A 20,056-nucleotide genomic window follows, 5' to 3' on the forward strand; every position below is an offset into this window, starting at 1 on the left:
GTATCGCTCTTCTGTGCTGCAAAGGTACTCGGTGCACCTCTCCCTCACTGCGTTTCCCACAGGCTGTCGGCATCTGTGTATCTACTTGGCTCACTAGAGGATGACCCTTGGAGGGCAGGGCTGCACCTTTACCGCCTTCGCTTCCCCGGCTTCTAGCTCTGTGCCTGGCACATACAAGGTGCCTCCTCACTAAACGTCTCCTGAAGGAATGAGGCTCATCCTCACGGTCAACTATGAGCTTCTGCTAAGGAAAGAAAGGAAACCCATCATCTGGGAAATGTGAGGCGACTCAGTCAATTGTAAAACTAGGAACAGTTTCACAGTATCATTTATGACTGGGGTCATCAAGGTGGTGGGAGAACAACCACCCCAAAGCTCAAAATACAACTACCAAGAAAGAGGAAATGGCTGATCACCATCAGCTCGAAACCCTGCGTCACTCCATCTCCTCTCTCAGCCTCCAGCTGGGTCTTCCAACACAAGAGCCTGGAAGGTCAGTATCATTATGTGAAACTGACCAAGTCACACTGGACGATGGCTGGAGTGCCCACTGGCTTGAAAGGTCTATAATTCTATGTGAATTTTCTAAGCATCTCCAACAGCAATCCAATCCCCTAAGAATTAGTGTAAAGCCAAATCACCTTAAGGAACCTAATCAAAGAAAAGACCTTTGTGACAAGCCTAACAACGGGCTCCTGAATGGTATTCACACCACAAAGTACTTCCCAGCCTTCCCTCCACCTTAGCTCGAGGGGTCCTCGCTTGGGAAAGCCAGAAGAGCTAGGTGAAGACAGGAAGGGGATGCCGACTCTTGAGCTCCCTGCAGTACATGCACTCTGCTACATGTTAGACTCTGAGAAAGCAAAACCCTGATTTTCTAAACTTCCAAAGAACTTTTAACAGGACTCTGACAGCTCCCAGTGGTGCTAAGTACCAGCACCTCGATTTTTAGTTAAAAAGAAAGGAAAAAAAGCAGGGGCACCCGGAGGTCTAACGCTCCAATGATCGCACAGCTGCCACAATTTGGCATATTTCACATGCTGGAGCCAGTGATCCGGATCACGGGCCTGGGCCACACTCACTGCAGTCGGATCGGAAGATTCAGAACCACGATCAGCCTAAACGAATTGTACCATCGACTCCTGAAAAGTGTCATCAGCAATAACTCCAATAACTTATCATCACACTTTTGTCTGAGTAATTTCAGAAGGTGGCCAACTCTCTGTATCTGAGAAGAGTGAACCCCTCCTGGCGTCCAGACGGACCGACCGGAAAGGGCACTGGTGGCCATGCCGCATCTTCTGGCTTTCCGCTCAGCCCCTGCTGCATGAGCTCCCCACAACGGTGGGTGACGGAGCGCCCTCAAAACAGAATCCAGAGGCTGGTTCCTTCCCAGCCAGAGTCTTCCCCCTACTTGCGGGGGCAACGCTACCCCTGTGGACTTGAAGAGGGCCAACAGCCTGGTCTCCAAACGAGAAATGTTCAGTCACTCATTAGCGTTTAAAAATAACAACAAGCATTAAAAAGAGGCCCATTGGTTACTCAACAGTAAACTCGATATACGCTCCCTATGAAGCACAATCCACATATAAGCTACAAAAAACTGTTCTGAAATTGTAGAAATGTAGTTTATTTATACATCAGTCTACGTCAATGGCAAATAAAAAACTGCGACTTTATGATTCCAGTCTGATTTAACTGTATCCTTTTTAATAAAGGAGGATTATTACATATGAACGGAAGCAAGTTTAATGAGGCATAGAGTAAGACCACCTGACTTCTCACCCCACACCTGCTGCTGGACGGACGTGTGGCCTCGAGAGAGGAACTACCCTCGCCGTTCCTGTGTCCTCATCTCGCAAATGGGGTTTAAAAAAAAAAAAAAAAAAGCTTATATGGAAAGCACCTAGCACAGTGCCTGGCACCCCATCAATTTCCAATAACAGCAATTACTGTTCAACTTCGATATAAATGCATTCACAGATCTGGAGGATGCCTTTGGAAAACGGCTCAGGAGCCGTGATCACCCGGGTTCGGCTGTGTGACGTCAGCTGGCAGTCTCACGGATCAGCAGGCCTCCGGGTAACTCTCCTTGCCTGCAAATCCGAAGGCTGAGCAGCATGAGCGGTTTTTAAGTTGTGCTCTTTCGAGAACTGGAGCGAAGGGGCCGCTCTTATTCCTACTATGCTGTACTTGCAGACCAGGTTTCTGTGGCTACAACAAACCTGGAAACCACGGGAGCACGGATTCCCTCCAGCTATTATTTCCTATTATACGATGAACACGTAACGAGAGAGGATACTGGGCTTCACTGATGGAGAGAAGCATAAAAACACACTCGGGTAAATTTTTATTACATTCACTGAGAAAAAGCATCTATTATTCTGGGTTTTGAACATCCAGAGAATGTTCTTCTCTCTTTGGGAAGGGTCATCGGGCCCATTCCGGGTTAAAGGTCTATGTGGAAATAGCTCATTTTTTAAAATTCCACATTCCTTTTAGCGCTGGCTTGGAGTTAAGATGGTATATATTCATATTTGTAAATGCATGTAAGTGGCTGAAACCCCTCTCCCTCTGCATCAGTGTCAAGGTCACAAGTGTCTTCATACGTCTGTGTTACTCAGACCAGCGTTCTGCTGCTAGCTCAGGACGCGGTCTTCCAAAGCACAGGACACCTCACCTGGCCCCCCTTCCAGCAATGCACACCCCCGCAGTGACACCATGACAAGCCGTAGGCTCTTCCTCCACATTTTTTTAATAGACTTGGACAAAAATAAAAGATCTTGGGAAATACCCCGAACTCTGCATCTTCTCCTCTCCTGACGACCTATCTGAAGTAACACCGGGCCCCACACTTACCACCACCACACTCTTGGATGCGTCCAGGACGTGGATGACAGGTGCGCTGTATCTTGGAGCTATTTTCACTGCCGTGTGGGTTCTGAAGAAAAGGGTCAGGAAGAAAAACACGTCCATCAGGGCTGATTCCTCCACGACACTTGTTTGGAACCATTAGAGATAATGTGTTTCTACAGAGTGCTTTCCAAGGAAAGATTTTAAGGTACTTACAAATATTGAACTTCCCATTTCCCTTGTAAAACAAGGGGACTCCCTCCCCACCAAAAGATGAGGAGACCAAGGGGGGAAGACATGGATTTGTTGGCTCATGCTACAAAAAAAGTCTGTGACAAAATGTGGAAGACTGTCGTCAGCGTCAGCTCTCTGCCAACGGGGACGTGACCGGGACCTCGCACTCATCAGCAGCCTGTCTGACTGAGGGAGCTAACCAGCCCGGGCAACTGCGCTTTGCTGCCATGAAGGTCAGGCTGCGTTTCTTCCTCCCAATGAGCTGAGAGAGCAGCCGGGGCCCCCGCGGAACCAGACACCACGCAGGAGATGCACGCACTAGCTGCTGCCCTCCATTCCTGAGGGACACCCTAAGCCCACCTCGGACTTGGAGTAAGGAACCTCAGACCCTGAATCAATTTGACACGAGTAACACAGAGAGGTAAAAGCGACAACAACATTCTATGCTCACATTGGCTGAGCCCCAAACCCCTACTGCCAGACTGGGAAACTCGAGCAGTGGGGAAGAAAACACCTTTAACCCCATTCTGTCAAGGGTGCAGCAAGCTGCCCTCTGATTACTGACTCTCACAGCACAGGCCCCGCAGCTGCTCTTTCATCATAGAACACGGTACCCTAAAGTGAGAAGTGAAGACCCCCTTGTACACCCTCCCTGACAGTGGTCACACAGGGCCCTGAAGGTGGGACGCGAGTGTGCACTTTGTCACAAGTGCATTTAAAGGCCGGCCGCTGTAGCTCGGCCAGGATGGGCCCTCCTTCCCAGTCTTTTCTCGCCGCATCTTCTCCCCAAGGTAGCAGCACTCTTCCCGGGCTCAGATGTGTTCCTGTTCTTCCCCCTCAAAGTAACATGTATTTTCCTTTGGAAAGATGGCCAGAATATGCTACTATATGGGGAAAAAACCGAAGTAATAGAGCAGGATGTTTAATACGATTCTGTTTCTTAAATTAAAAAAACACTACCACCCTTAACCTGCCCTAACCTGCCAACCTTGTATGTAAGTAAATTCTGTACATTTAGAAAAAACAGAGATACACATCAGGTGTCAACACTGGTTATATGGAGGCTGCAGGGGGATCGAGGGCGGGAAGGGAGAGACTCAATTTCACTTTCCATTCCTCTGAAGTGTTTGACGTGTTCTAATAATAAGTGGATTACTGAGATAATTTTTAAAAACCAAGAGACTATTAAAGGCACAGTACGTGTGTGAGTGTGCTTTTAACAGGCTTCTCAGGACTAAAAGTTCATTCCCAAGCAGACAGACAAGACCCTGACATTTCACCTGCCCCCTTTGTACAGGCATCTCCACACACGGACAGGAGGCCAAGGACTAAAGTGCAAAGTCACAAGAACGGAGGTACTTGGCGCAAGAGACTCTTCCGGCCTGGGGGATGGGGTGCGGAGCAGCAGGGGGAGTCAGACCACGGCCCCGAGGCAGCCACACCAACTCCACTGCCGTCTGAGGGTGTGCTGTTTCGTGCCCACTGTTCGCACCAAGATCTGAAAGTATCTTCGGTATTCTACAAGGTGGAAGATTTTCAAACAGGAGGAAGTTTTAAAGAAGAAACTGCTTCTGGCTTCTCAACAGAACGCAAGTGAGACTAGGCTGTCTTGCTGTTCCTCAGGTGGTCAGCTCTTGGAACACACAAATACCCTCCACATATATTCTGCATGAAGTTCCTCCGGGAAACATTAAGCCTGATGTGACTTGGCTGACGTTTCTCTTACAGGGAATCGGTACAGTTTTAAATCTTAAAGTCCACACAGTATTTATTAAGCACCCAAGGATTCCCAGTGCAATTCTGGCCATTCTCTCACTGATGACCTTCTGGACAAGGGCACCGAGAAGAAACTGATAGATCCCACTAGTTAAAAACAACAACAAATAAAAGCAAAGTGCTGCTTCCCAGCACACACACACACAAGGATGAAGCTAAAGGAGCACGGCCACGGAATCTGGGCTGGCCCAGCCACCAGGAGCACTTCCGGTTTCCTTATAAAATAACACCACATTGATTCTACTTTCCTCTAAGCTTCCATGTGTGCAGCCTCCTCCAGCAGGACGCAGATGTCTTTCTGAAGCCTGCGGAGATGGAAAACACTGGAATCTCTCCTCCCCTCCTACAGACCAACAGCACAGCACTGGGCCCGGGGGCTGAAGCTCAGCCCCGTCTCTGCTGAGCCCCTCACCAGTACTGGCGATTCAGTGAGTCGCCCCCCATGGTTTTCAAATGGGCAGACAATGTTAACTTCAGAAGGTCTTCTGAAAAACTCTGAAAAAGAACAAGTCTTCGAAGCATTTTTTTTCATGCCTTATCCTTCCAGAATTAAAATGTTTTATATAAATGCAGCATGACCAAAAAAACCCTTAGAACTGGATGAGAAAAATCAGAGTCAGGGGAAATAAAGACGGGAGGCAATCAGCAGTGGGGTCAGATGCAGGAGTCGGGTCCGTGAAATCCTCCCCCCAGGCCTGAGCTCCAAGCTTCCCCTTACCCAACACAAAGAGGAAAACAACACCCGTTTCACGATTCAGCATCTTACCTCCTAACAATTCACAAAAAAACAAAAACAAAAACTCGGGAAATGACCTCTCTCTTCGAGCGATGTGACTTCCTTTTGAATTCTCCACTACTCACAAAAAAATAACTGAAAAAGATACTGTGCAGTTATTGCCTTTAAACCATTTAAAAATCAAGAGCTGACTAACAGACATGTGCCTTTGAGAAGCCGTGCAGCTAATAGGGCCAGATTTCCATTCAAGTCATTTCTAGCTTGTGATGCAAAACAATATGCGTTACTGACCAGAGAATATTCCGTTTTTCATCCTCTCAGAGTTTCAGGTTAAAAAGGGAACTCCAGGCATGTTTCCATGTGCATGGAACCCCAAGTCTGGACAGCCCTTTCAACTCGTCCTGGGATCCCCCAGTCAGCCGTAAGGCTCCTTGTGAGTGTCCTGGGAGTACGGTTCTAATTCCATCATGCCACCACGGGCCACTAAGATCTGGAAAAGCCATGGACATGTTATAGTTCCGCATCTTCTTTCATGACAACTTGGAAGTCCTGAGCCGCCATCTGCTCAAATCACAGTTCGCAAAGGCAGAAAAATGGAACCCGGCTCTCAAAAGGTCTGCAGGAGGTAAGAATAAGGACTCAGAGGGCTTCTGAGACAGTCCACCTCTCCTTGCCCTCTAGCAAAGCGGACTCTCCCAGGAGTAGAGATGCAAAAAGCACTAACCATAAAGGAAGAGACTGATCAATCAGACTTCCTGAAAATTGCAAACTTTGTTATCCAAAAATACAACTAGGACAGCAAAAGGCAAGCCATAATGGAAGAATCTATTTGCCGGATATTTCTAATAAAGGGCTCACATCCAATATAAATAAAGAATGCATACCAATCAGTAAGAAAAAAGGCAGAATACCCAACTTAAAAAAAAAAATACTTAGAAAGCATATCCAAAAATGGTCAACATACACATGAAAAGGTCACCATCATTAGTCAGCAGAGAAATACAAATGAAAACCACACCAAGACACTATTACATACCTACTAACGTGGATAAAACTGAAAAGGGTGTGGAATAACTGGAACTCTTGTAATTGCTGGTGGGAGTGTCAACTAATACAATCACTTTGGAAAACTACCCAGCAATGTCTGATGCTGATGATCGTATGCACAGGACCCGGCAACTTTGCTTCAGGGCAGAAATACGAACACAGCAGCATTCTGCCAAACAGCCCCAAACTGGGAACACCCAACGTGCACCAGCAGTGGCCTGGATAACTAAGCCATAGTGTATCATACGACAGAATATAATATACACCACAGCGGAAAAACAACTTCTATATACATAGCCACCACCTGGGCCCCGCAGGCATACAGGTGCACAAAATAGGCCGGACGCAAAGGGACACATGCAGCAAGAGTCCATGTCTGTGAAGCTGAAATGCAGCCAAAACCTTCCCACGGTGACAGGAGATAGCACAGCGGTCATTTTGCCGTGAAGGACGACCAGGTGGGGGAACCCAGCCAAGCACCCAGAGTGCCATTAACGTTCATTTCTTGAGCTAGACGTGCTTCCGGAGGGGCTTCATTTTTGTAAAACTTCATCGAGTTGTAGATCTCTGACTGGTGCACTTTTCTGTACGATGCTTGTACTTCAGGAAAAAGACTTCCTTAAAGAAGAGGGCTTGATTAAGCAAGAAGCGAGGCCTCACCCACCGTCACTACGTTAGAATGGAATCAGCACGGGGAAGTTTTACGCTGAGGTTCTTAAAGATCGCACAGGAATCTATCCTGCAAGGGCTGTTCTAGCAGAACAACGGAGAAGGGAACGTGTATCTGGCAACTGGCTTTTATTTTCCAATTAATTTCCCAGAAACTGCAAGAGGCAAGGAGAGACCAGCACGAGAAAGGCAGAGCTCATACAGAAACAAGGCCCTGGAGAACTACAGGAACTTGGCGAGGGGCGGTGCGTGGCGCAGTCGTTAAGCGTCTGCCTTTGGCTCGGGGCGTGATCCCAGAGACCTGGGATCGAGCCCCACATCACGCTCCTCCACTGGGAGCCTGCTTCTCCCTCTCCCACTCCTCCTGCTTGTGTTCCCTCTCTTGTTGGCTGTCTCTCTGTCAAATAAATAAATAAAATCTTTAAAAAAATAAAAATAAAAAATAAAGGAACTTGGCGAAGTCGTGGGACCCAGATTTCCATCTTTGGGGAGGATCACATCACCATTTCCCAGCCTGTGAGAACAGAGGTTTTGCAGGAGCATGGAGACGGGGTGACTTCTGATCTGCTTAGTTCTAACCTGATAGACCAGGTTCTAACTGTTAGGAGGCATTCGTGGCTAATTTTGCATATGGTATATCTTGGGAAGCTAGTTATGTTGCTTCTGAATGTTTTTGTAAAATCTTCTTCAATCTGGTGACCCTTACTTGGTAGGAGATCTAACAGAATGGACCATTGGTAATGTTCCAATTTTCATCAGCGCAATACGTGGCTTCCTGATGTTGAACTTCTCAGTGTGGTGTCCTGCCTTATGAAGTGGGTTACTCGGAAACCAGCATCCCATCTATTTATTCCATTTTACAACCGTGATCTTAAAAGGTATTTCATCTTCACAACAGTCTGTAAATTCTCGGATCATTCTCTAAGCTGACGACTAGTCACATTAAAATCATCAATTACCCAAGACCCTGCTCACTGAAACCCCAGTTCTCGATGGGTGGTCAGGTCCCTGGAGAATAATCTGACCCATACCCTAGTGGGTAAGTCCTGGGTGGAAAACAAACTCAGCTGTAAGGTGAGCAACAATGGCCACATTATGGAGTCCTTCAAGTATGAAAAGTGTGAATAAACGACACGTAACACTGTTACTCTTGTGAAAACAATCCATTCAGATTATAAATGGGATGATGGTTCATTTTATGTGTCAATGTGGCCACACCATGGGATCTAGGTTTTGGTCATACGCCAATCTAGATGCTTTTGTGAAGGTATTTTTTAGACGTGATCAACATTTAAATCAGTAGACTCTGAGTGAAGCGGATTACTCCATACACACACACACACACACACACACACACACACATCCTACTGCTATTTCTCTGAAAACCTGATTAATACAAACGGCTTAATGCTTCTAGTGTGAAAGGAACTTTGGAATATCTTTGACTGGACTTCTATTGTATTTCTGTATCTGAAAAACAAACTGCATGCTGACAGGATCATCAAGTTCAGTGTTCCACCTGGGCATTTTTCCCTGCCAAAGTAAATGACACGGGGCAAAAGGAATATGTCAGAAAAAGTCTAATAGTACCCATAATTAACATATTTCTCATATCATTAGGATCATGACCCCAGGAAAAATCTGACAAACTGAATAATGGTCATGTAACCAACTTAAAACTTTCTCCTCTTTCAACTGCTTAACCGAAAGTTTCTCAAAAGGTTCCCCCTTTCAAAAACAACTTCCTAGGTGATCTTTTGGTTCATTCTTGCTAGCTTGGCCTCCTGCCTCAACTATTACAAAGCTGGAGTTTCTTCAAGGGAACATGTAAATTCATCAGACACCCGCTTCCAGAGAGTGGGCTACAATCCAAGCACTGTCTTCAGGCCAAAGGACACACCTTTCTCCACTTGGTTTGCTTTCAAGAGGAGTGTTTATCAGAAACCTCAGGAACCAAATAGGAGGTGAGAGGATTAAGGAAAGGACAATGACAAGCCAAAGAAATCCAAAAAAAGGCAAAGGGTGGGGAGATCACAAAGGAGTTTCCTAGACGTGCTCCAAAAGCACGCCGGCTCTTGTCCAGGGGAAGGCTGAACGCTCAGGTGCGTATACAGGAGGAGCACAACACAGGTTTTATCACTGTTTTTAAACACTGGCATTTAAATGAACTTAAAGGAAAGCAACTTGTTCATTAGCATGACTGACCTGGATGTGGTTGCTCCTCCGATCAACAGTGGAATCTTTATAGCCAATCTCTCCATTTCCTTGGCAACAAAAATCATTTCATCCAGGGAAGGAGTGATGAGTCCTGATAGGCCAATTATATCTATTAATTCAAAAAAGAAAAAAAGAGAGTGAGAAGGAGAATGAGAGAAAGTGGAAAAGTACGCAAGACTCGCTTAAAAACCTTTGTAATAAAGACCAGAAGACCTCATATGAATTTCCAACTTCTAATTCTAGGACATCTTTTCTGGGGAGTTTCAATTTATTTATTTGCTTCTGGTAGTAAATATGATTGTAGCTTCAAGGTGCAATAACATGCTTGCCACAGCTTGGGGAAGCCATGCAAATAAAATACGTTGTTTATGATCTCCCAGACTTGAATGTCTCACAGTGTCCGAAGAAACATAAAAACGACGATACACAGAGAAAAATCAAGAATGACCTTGTAATAAGAATCCTGTTCCCATGCCCCATCTTCAGAGCTAGGAGGAGTTTCACGGTTACCTATTCACCGATTCAATGCCCAGGACAAATGACAGTGCAAGCTCCCCATGCAGGAGCTGGCACCTGACTGTCTGAACGCCCCAGCGGTCCCACGTGGGCTGGGGCGTCGCCGCCCACCGCCAGCCACCCCCTGGGGGTGAGCACAGCCAGTGGGAAGCCCCGCACAGGTGCACAGTACCTGCTTTGTGGTCAAGAGCAGCTTTCAGGATCTTGTCACAGGGAGTCATGACCCCTAAATCAATAACTCTGAGGGACAGAAAGGAGATGTGAGGAAATTAATGAGAACCCATCAGAGACAAAGCCGAGATGAACATTTTTCACTCAGCCCAAACACTCCTCTAATGTCAGCTGGAGTCACGGCGACATGCTCCCTAAGTATCGACAATCATCACAGCTACAAGGACCATTTATTACGTACTTGCCATATGCCAGGTGCTATGCTACGATTTTTAAAGCAGCTTTATTGATACAGAATTCACCCAGCATAAAATTCACCTATTCAAAGCGCATGATTCAATCATTTTCGGCATATGACGTTATTATTTTTTTAAGCTCTGGTAAAATATGTAAAATATTGTTTGCCCTGTTAACCAGTAGGTTTACAGTCCAATGGCACAAACTACAGTCAGTCCCAATGTTGTGCAACCATCACCACTGTGTTCAATAGCCTGTCATCACCCCAAATAGAAACTTGGATCATTCAGTAACAATTCCCCCTTCACCCATCGTCAAGATGGAGAAAGCACCCACACGCCAGTCATTTTTACAATTTATCATGAGTAAGCATTACACAGCATTCATTTTCACTTCTTTCATAATGTCATTAAAATAGGCAAAATAATTTTACATCAGAAAAATCAGTGCTTAGGAACTAGTGCTTGACACAGTATCATCTGGGAACTGTGGATGCCAGGCAGGGGGGAGCTTTGCTTCCTGCTGCGTACGTTTGACACTGACTTTTTAGCTTGTTCCCGTGTCACTTAACATTTTTTTAAAAAATAAACCAGCACAAACAGACTCCCCAGCAAAAACCAAGACAATTTCAAATCAACGGTAACCATACTCAGCATGTTAGCATTAACCTGGTAGAGGAAATGCCGCGGTGCCACAGGTTACAACAAGAGTCAGAGGACACCACCTGTATTTATTTATCTTTTTAGCATATTGAAAAAATCTGGTAATTGGATCTTTTGTTAAACTATGACTAAATACAGACTGTTGCATATAAAACTAAGCAAAATAGCATATTGCCTTTATTTTTTTAACTTAAATTCAATTAATTAGCATATTGCCTTTAAATCAAGACAAAAAGGCATACATTTCCATTTTATGTATTTTTAAAATTGCATTAAAAATCGTCAGTATGATATTAAGAATCAACTTGCTCTCATTTCTTTTTCTTGTTTTAAGCAATGTGTCTTTCAGGAACATCTATGCATGCTGGCTTGGTTTGAGAACAGTTAAGGAGACCTGGAGAGAGAGAAATGGGGGAAGGAGGAAACAGTAGGCAGAAAGGTCAGAGGGGGAGGGGGAACATCTTAATGGCCACAACTAGATCAATTTTCAAAATATTAAGTTTGAAATTCCTTCCTTCCTTGCTTCTTCCCTCCTTCCCTCCATTCCTCTCTTTTTCTTTCTTTCTTTCTTAAAAGGGAGAGTGATTTGGGATGGGGGGGATGGCAGAGAGAATTTTAAGCAGGCTCCACGCCCAGCACAGTGCCCAACCTCAGGTTCGCTCTCATGACCCTGAGATCATGACCTGAGCCAAAGCCAAGAGTCAGTCACTCAGTCGACTGATCTAAATTTGAGATTTCTTTAGCTATCCAAATGGGGCTTGAAGCATTCCCGGGAGGGCGATACCTGAGCTGAATTTTGAAAGAATAAGTAGATATCAGCTAGATGAAGGACAACAGAGGGCAGGCCAGGAAGGGACTAGCACTAAGGTCCAGAATGAGGAACCAGCCGGCCCTGGGGAACTTCGGCTGCAGGAAGGACCTGAAGCCTGGAGGAGAGGGCATGGGTTACAAACCCACCCCTGCCTTCTATGGCTGCCGCACTGCTTCCCACCACCCCGCTTCCCACCGCCCCTTGCCACTGTCCCTCATCTTCACGGCCACATCCTTTTCCCCCCACACCTCCATTCTCCATTCCCCTATGTTTTCCCTTAGTTTCCCTTCTTCACCTCGAGCTCTATGCCCCATGTCTGCAGGCCTCTTCTCATACACGTTCTTATATTATGCCACGTGAGAGATTAAAGAGAATAAAAATAAATGTTACGGGAAAATGCTGATTTTAAAATCATCTTTCTAAAGTGCTTATAACAACTGTAAACGCAAGCATTTAATTTGGGCTTTTAATTCAGAAAAAAATGTAAGCTGCACTCGCTGCTTTAGCGAAGGCATCCAATATGACCTAAGAATGCATGCAATTTAAAAAGTACTGTAATAGGTAAAGCTCCTTTTACTCTCTGGAAGAAGGAAAATCAGAGCCACGCATCTGCAACCTTGCAGGGTGCCTCTTGTTTGCGGTCTTTGGGAGTGAACCGAACAAAGAATTTCGTTTCTGATCCTGCAATTCACAGGTGCTACCACCAGATGGCAGTACCCTACCACTCTGCAGTCCCCATGGACCGTTTCCAATCTGCCGCTAAGCCAAGCTGATAGGGTCTGTTTCCATTTCTCCTTTAAAAAAATAAATAAATAAATTCTGGAAAGTCTCCCTTTCAAGTATAAGTTGGGCAGAGAAACTGAATAGCTATTTCTCCAGGGAAGACATAAAAGACCAATAGGTGCATGAGAAGATGCCCGGCATCACTAAGGATCAGGGAAATGCCAACCAAACCCGTAACGAGATTCACCTCAAACCTGTTAGAACGGCTGCTACCAAAAAGAAAAGTGGTGACAAGTGTTGGCCAAGACGTGGAGAAAATGTTCTCACCACAAAAAAGAAATGATAATTTTGTGACGCGATGGTGGTGTCAGCGATCACACTGCCATACGAAGTGTATCAAACCAGTGTGTCGCACACCTTCAACTTACAGGACACTGTAGGTCAGCGACATCTCAGTAAAGCTGAAAAACCATGTCCCCCCCCCCCGCCCCGCCCCACGTCAGGCTGAAAGCCTGGGAGCGATGATCGAGTGAGCACGTGTGGTGCACTGGTCAGCAACATCTCAGTAAAGCTGAAAAACCATGTCCCCCCCCGCCCCCCCCCCCAATGTCAGGCTGAAAGCCCGGGAGCAATGATGGAGTGAGCACGTGTGGTGCACAGGTCAGACTCGGTACAGCTGAGCACTCACAGCCGCACGCTGCTTAATTTTTACTCAGACTACACACGTAGATTAGCAACCACCGGTTAAAATATAAACAGGCCTCTGTTACGTTTCACCAGATCCGTATTTTTAAAGTACTAGATATAGGGTATCTAATTTTAAAATTTCTTTTGACATATCCCACTTTTTCATACACAATTAAACAGTGTGCATCACCTATTAAGTGGGGAAAATCTGATTTTCTATGTAATAATGAGTAAGGAGTATATCTAATATCTGTTTTCATGTACTACCTAATCAAAAAGCATTTTTGAATATTTTAAATTACGTAAGAGGAATTTAACTGGAATATCAACATTAAACAGTACAGTTAAAGTTGTTTAATTTGCTAACTAGACTCACTACTGGAAGATAAACCGACAGAGCACGGGGTCCTGACTTCTGGAATCTGAAGCCCTGAGCCCAGGGCCTGGTCCCTGCTGGCTGTGTGACCATGAAGACACCACCTGACTTCTCGAAGCCTCAGTATCCTTCTCTGTAGAGTGAGAAACACAGTAACTGAGGCAGGCAGAGCAGAATCACAACCATAAAAAGAAAAGAAGGATGAAAGAAAAGAAAGGAAAAGAAAAACATCAGGAAAAGACGACAGAAAAAAAATCAGTGATGTGAAAGCACTATCTAATTTGTGAGGTGGTAAACAGACGTGAGGTATTAGTAGACTCTCGGTGGATACATCCCTGAAGTCTGCTCAAATTCTCAAATTTATACACTCTATTATAACATAGAGTCTAATGCGTCATCCCCATGAAAATGTTCTCTGTCTAGACAGGACTACCATCTTCAGTACCCTTTACTTCTTTTTCCTTCACAAAGAAGAAAGTTCTTACCATTTTACGAGATTTTCTGCATCAATGACAAAGAGCCAGGAACTAGAAAGTTGCATTAGGATCTGGTGCTGGATGGTTTTTGCCAGACACACTCACTAGCTGAGTGGTTCATCCCAGATCCGGCCTAGAACCCTGATGCTCGGCAAAAGTATACGTTTAACTACGTAAGGTAGACTTTTGGGGCACTTGTCTACTAGCTGACACCATAAAATTAAACCGACCGGGGAGCCATGTGTTAGGAAACACAAGACCCAAAAGGGTGTTTGACAGGATAGAAAGTTTGCACACTCAAGTTTTTATAGAAGGAATAATTACAGTTTCACCAGAAGACATTTCTCCAGTTCATAAAAAATTATGAACACATGTCAATAATATCTCAAGAATTATTTTAGGAAGTTTACCTACAAACGGCTTTTTTCAACAGCTTCTGTCCCATGATCATGGCTGACTATGTAACCTGGCTATTTAGCCTTATAAACAGTAAATTCCTTGAATTCTTGAGAAATGTCAACTAAACCTTTTTGGTGTCGCTAGTACAATGTGTGGTGTGTAGGAGATGATCTATAGACATTTATGAGCTGAATTCAATTTTAATTAATTTCGATGAATGCAAACAGAAGTCCACATGGGGTTTGAAAAGGTGAGACAAGAGGAGAGATGTCTCGTAGATTTCAGGAAGCAAACACCTTATTCAAATACTTATTCTATGGGTGAAATCTCATTTCAACAACCTCCACTGTATCTCCAATATATGTATCATTTAAAAAATAATAAATCCGGGGCGCCTGGGTGGCACAGCGGTTAAGCGTCTGCCTTCGGCTCAGGGCGTGATCCCGGCGTTGTGGGATCGAGCCCCACATCAGGCTCCTCCGCTATGAGCCTGCTTCTTCCTCTCCCACTCCCCCTGCTTGTGTTCTCTCTCTCGCTGGCTGTCTCTATCTCTGTCAAATAAATAAATAAAATCTTTAAAAAAATAATAATAATAAATCCATTCCAAGAACAGTAGTCCTCATTTCCAGGACTAGAAGAGGGTGCTAAGTGTTTGGACAGTGAGCAGGCAGCAAATAGGAACACCTGTGAAGACAGTCAGAGGCAAAAAGGTGCCGTCCTGACACGGCTCCTCCACTTCCAGCCTTCCTGAGCGCTTCCTGCCTGCACTGAACTGGCCTCGAATGCAGAGACGGTGAACCAAGTTGACAGGAGGGAGGCGCTCGACGGGTACTTGTCACGGGACAGCAGGGGACGCCTGTGAGGGGCACAGCTGCCCTGCTGCCATGGCCCCTGCTTCACAGAGAAAACAGCACATTGGAAAGAAGTCCCTGACTCAAAAGGACTGGTGGCTGGACACGGACCAGAGAAGGCATTAGTTATATTAGGCTTCTGATCATAAAGAATATGTTGAAATCTGGGCAAAACACACTTATGATAGGTCATCCTCACATGGAAATAACTGAAGGCTGAATATTCACTATAATGAGATATACCAGCAAGAGATTTTACTTCTATACAACATTCCAAAATCTAGCTTCATTATTTCCAAGAGGGATGCATGGTCCTGTTCTAAGCAGAGGAAAGAGAGAATTGTACAGTCAAAGCCTTCTTATAAAACCCCATTTAGCCAAAGTCTTATAAGATCTCGGTTCTGAAACATGGCAGTTTACCGAGAAGCAGAACAAAATATGCTCCAGGCTTCTGGCTATGGGCAGGAGCCCAGTGTCCTAGTAATTAGAGCGTTGGCCCAAGGTCAATTCTCAAGAAGCCTCTTGGTTGTTCTGACCCTGCTGGAATAGCTTTTACTGCTCTTTTTGTCCTTACCAAACAGATCACAGATTAATTACTAACTTATTCCAATTTGAAAAGGTGTGTTCAACACAGAAAATGTAAAAAACACAGTCAGGAAACAGAAATTAAAAACCACCTACAGTATCCACGGCCATACCCTACCCCTCCTGACCAATAAAGAATCATCCTGTTAATGTTTTAATTTTTAAATAAGAAAGGGGTTGAAAGAGGTGGGTCTGAACTTACCTGAAATTATTGCAGCCAAGGACCACGCCAACTATGTTCTTGCCTATGTCGTGCACGTCGCCCTTCACGGTAGCCAACACAATGGTGCCCTGGTAGGGGTCCTGGGGAGTAAGCCGCACAGCTGAGCACCACTGTGCTCACCTAGAGCAGATCGCCAGTTCCCCAGAGCCAGACAGGTGCTGGCATGGAAAGCACTTTCATACAACCGAGACAACCTCAAAAACAGAACCAGAACCCACGTCACGTGCTCTGCCAGTAGAAAGCCGTGAGCCCGAGCTATGTGAAGGAGGCCTGCCTAGTTGGTTGGCCCAGGGAGCTTTAGCCGGGGGTTCCATCATCTGTAAGAACAGGTTAAGGTCAACTACAAAACAGTCCCGTAGCTGAAGAACATATTCTTAAGTCCAAAAACGCTGTCTGACAAACAGTCATTGTGAGCAGCAAGGGAAGAGCGAGGAAACAGAGGGAGAAGCTGGCAAGTGCATACGTCCCACTGGAACTGGAACCAGCATCTCAACAGCCCAGGGCAGGGGCATCGCGTCATATTTTGTTCCTTCAATACCATTGTGCTATGTATGCACTGTGGGCACCCCTTTCCCCAAACGAATGAGTGAATAAATAAATCATTTTTTAAAAAGAAAAAGATAAAAGAAAAAGGCACGCAAGGCAAGTGGGGTTCTACGTCTGTTGGAGCCATTCACAAACTCACACCAATGTCAAAACTCAGAACCCTACAGGCCAAAGCTGGCTGAGCTTCACGGGGAGCTACACAAGGTCAAAGCTTAATCATTTACTCTGGTGGTACAGCCAACAGGAATTAAAGTGGATCCAGACACAGTGCCAAGGACATTACCAGTCTACAGAGACAAATCAGTAGAGACCTTCCAAAGCCAAACATCACTCCATTACCTCAAGGGCAGGATCCGAGCTCTATAGCTACGGCATGGAGCACTGTGCCTGGCACATAGTAGGAGCTCTGTAAATGTTCAGCAGATGAACGAACGAACTGGTTTTGGTTTGAAATCATGGGCTCTGTCTGAAAAACTACATTCATATTAAAAATTAATAAAGCCACACTCAAAGGAAAAGCCCAGGGTATTCTGATACTGGGTCAAAGAGATCACTGCTCTATTTTATCTTCAATGACAAGCACAGCCAAGCCCCATGGTCCCTACCCCCCACCCCCAGTAAGTCTTTGAGGTCAATTCCTCACAGGGCCCAGTGGCCTGGACAAAATGACTTGCCTCTTCTTCTTCTGTGCCAGCATGCATTTTGTTCTCTTCTCTTTCTTTCTCCATGAAGGGAATAAGGTGGCCAACAGCCTTCTTCATGACTCGAGCTGACTTTATAACCTAGGGAAAACACACAGAGTCAGGCATCCTTACCTGATCCTGAATGGTTTGCTAATGGCCACTTGTGCATTTTAGCATAAATCAAGAATGCAAGCTTTGACCTCAGGTCAGTCACAGTAGAGTCCACTTTTGACAGCAGACAGGATAAGGAACGAGTTCCTTGTGGGGAAAGACAATGAACAAGGAGAACAAAGCTAAGAACCACATGTTGTGATTTCTGTCTTCTGAACTTCTACACAATAGTATTTCTCAGCCTAGAAGGCCGTCTATCACTTCTCCAAGTTCTAGGCATCCTTTTCTACCATGAGCCCCCTCTCAGCCTTCTTTTCTCAATCCCGAGCATTACAATCCACTTATAATGAAGGCTCATGCTTAAGCAAGAATAGGGCCTTTTACAAAATTCTTCAACATACGGTTAAGAAGTATGATGGGAAACAGGATATGTGCACAGTCTCCAAGTTTCTCCCTACAAGTAAATTCACAGTGCAGAAACCTAACAGACACCATGAACCGAGTGAGCAGAGTTCCTATAACCAGTAACAAGACACAGCAACATTCTGGGCCTCCTGATACGATCCCCTGGGAAGGGCACAGCATCGCTCTTATTCTTGCCAAAAAACGAGCAAACATCAGACAAGCTCAAACTGAGGGACAGTCTATATAATTACTGTACTGAGAAGGGCAGGACAAAAAAGCAACGTGGGATCCTGGAGTAAGAAGAAAACAGCAGTGGAGAAACTGGTGAAATCTGAATGAGGTCCTTCTTTAACGGCATCATATCGATGTTAACTTCCAGGTTCTGCTAACTGCACGAGGGTCAAGTAAAAACACTAACATGAGGGGAAGAAGTTGTGGGACGGATAACAAGACATTGTTCAAACGACATGTGAAAACTGTCTCTATCTCTAATGTTAACTTAAAAATGCAAAGTGAAAAATAGGTCAACACCATGAAGAGCAAAGACCGAGGAACTGCCACAGGTTGGAGGAGATTAAGAGGACAGGACAACGAAATGTTCCTTATCTCGAGTGTGGCGAGAGTTTCACTGGCTCATATGTGTTAAAACTTATCAAACAGTATCCTCTAAATATGTGCACTTCGTTGTATGTTAACTATAAAACAATAAAGCTTTATAAAAAGGGGGTGAATGTTATAAAGGAAATGGGCAATTAACTGAATACAGAATGAGTAATAAAAAAATAGAAACAAAACACAGTCCTAACCTCGCAGTCCTAACCCTGATGGCTCAACTAAAAGTTTGGTCACTGATAATGGTCAGCAGCTTCTATAAATCAAAATGAGAGTTCTAACTTTCTTGAAACATAAAATGTAATGTATATCACTATTTTAAATGGGAACGATTTGTTCAAAGCACACATCCTTAAAGATGACTACTGGCTGGTCAAACCAAAAGCTAATGCTATGAACTTTACATTCATCTTGGATTTTATTGTAACTTGGGGGAAGAGCAGATGGGTGTTGGGAGTAAGAGATGGGACACAAGATCAAAACTGTGATCAGAATGCTACCAGTTTTGGGGCGCCTGGGTGGCTTAGTCGTTAAGCGTCTGCCGTCAGCTTAGGTCATGATCCCAGGGTCTTGGGATCAAGCCCTGCATCGGGCTCCCTACTCTGCTGGCAGCCTGCTTCTTCCTCTCCCACTCCCCCTGCCTGTGTTCCCTCTCTCGCTGGCTGTCTCTCTGTCAAATAAATAAATAAAATCTTAAAAAAGAAAAGAATGCTACGAGTTTCCAGATGACCTCTAACCTGCACCTCACCCTAAAGATGGACCTTCCAGACACTATTCCTGAACACATTTAGAGAAATGACCCAATCTCCAATGTCCACAAGCTCTTACCGAAATCAAAACTTGAGAAATATGCCCGAACTTACTATTTATTAAAAGACAAAGTCTTTTTCTTTCGGCTATGTAAACATCCCCCCACCCCACCCCCCGATCTTTTGCCAACCTGAGGTAGAAACATTTTTCCAGCTCCAAAGAGGTCACCGACAACTTTCATGCCGTTCATCAGAGGCCCTTCGATTATATTCAGAGGCCGGGGATACTTTTCCTGGTTTAACCTGGCTTCTTCAGTGTCCTCAATAATATATTTTTCGATACCCTATAAAAAAAAAATTAGGAAAAAAATCACATTAAAAATTGGCTTAAGTCTAAATAGCCATAAAGAACGAATCATGGAAATGCTTAAGATACAGGTTTTGGAATCAGACTGCGTGAGTTCAAATCCAGGCTCCTATCACTAATCTAAGCAATTTATCAAGCCTCAGTTTCCTAAATTAAAATGTCACACAGTACCTGCCTAGGTGGTTATCTCAAGGAATACATAAAACACCCTATGTAGAGTGCTTAGCCGGCTGGGCTGACACAACGTAAGTGCTCAGTAACAGTGAGTCACCAGTGAGAGAGGGAAGACCAGGAAGCTCACACACTTTGCATCCTAGTGGTTTAGCAGAGTATA

General features: G+C 44.9%; 1 protein-coding gene across 8 annotated transcripts in view; it reads right to left on the reverse strand.

The window, feature by feature from the left end:
- MTR (5-methyltetrahydrofolate-homocysteine methyltransferase) overlaps positions 1 to 20,056 on the reverse strand; it is a 119,754-nt gene that overhangs the window by 26,802 nt on the left and 72,896 nt on the right. For all 8 annotated transcript variants that reach the window (XM_045802332.2, XM_087863179.1, XM_045802336.2 and 5 more), the window contains 6 exons: positions 19,547 to 19,699; positions 17,470 to 17,577; positions 16,229 to 16,329; positions 10,221 to 10,288; positions 9,521 to 9,641; positions 2,860 to 2,941 (listed from right to left, as the gene is read on the reverse strand). In XM_045802332.2, coding sequence (XP_045658288.2) covers positions 2,860 to 2,941; positions 9,521 to 9,641; positions 10,221 to 10,288; positions 16,229 to 16,329; positions 17,470 to 17,577; positions 19,547 to 19,699 — 633 coding nt within the window. The remainder of the gene's footprint in view (positions 1 to 2,859; positions 2,942 to 9,520; positions 9,642 to 10,220; positions 10,289 to 16,228; positions 16,330 to 17,469; positions 17,578 to 19,546; positions 19,700 to 20,056) is intronic.

Source organism: Ursus americanus, chromosome 6, assembly GCF_024610735.1.
Source record: "Ursus americanus isolate L20-20 chromosome 6, mUrsAme1.1.p, whole genome shotgun sequence".
Lineage (NCBI taxonomy): Eukaryota > Metazoa > Chordata > Mammalia > Carnivora > Ursidae > Ursus > Ursus americanus.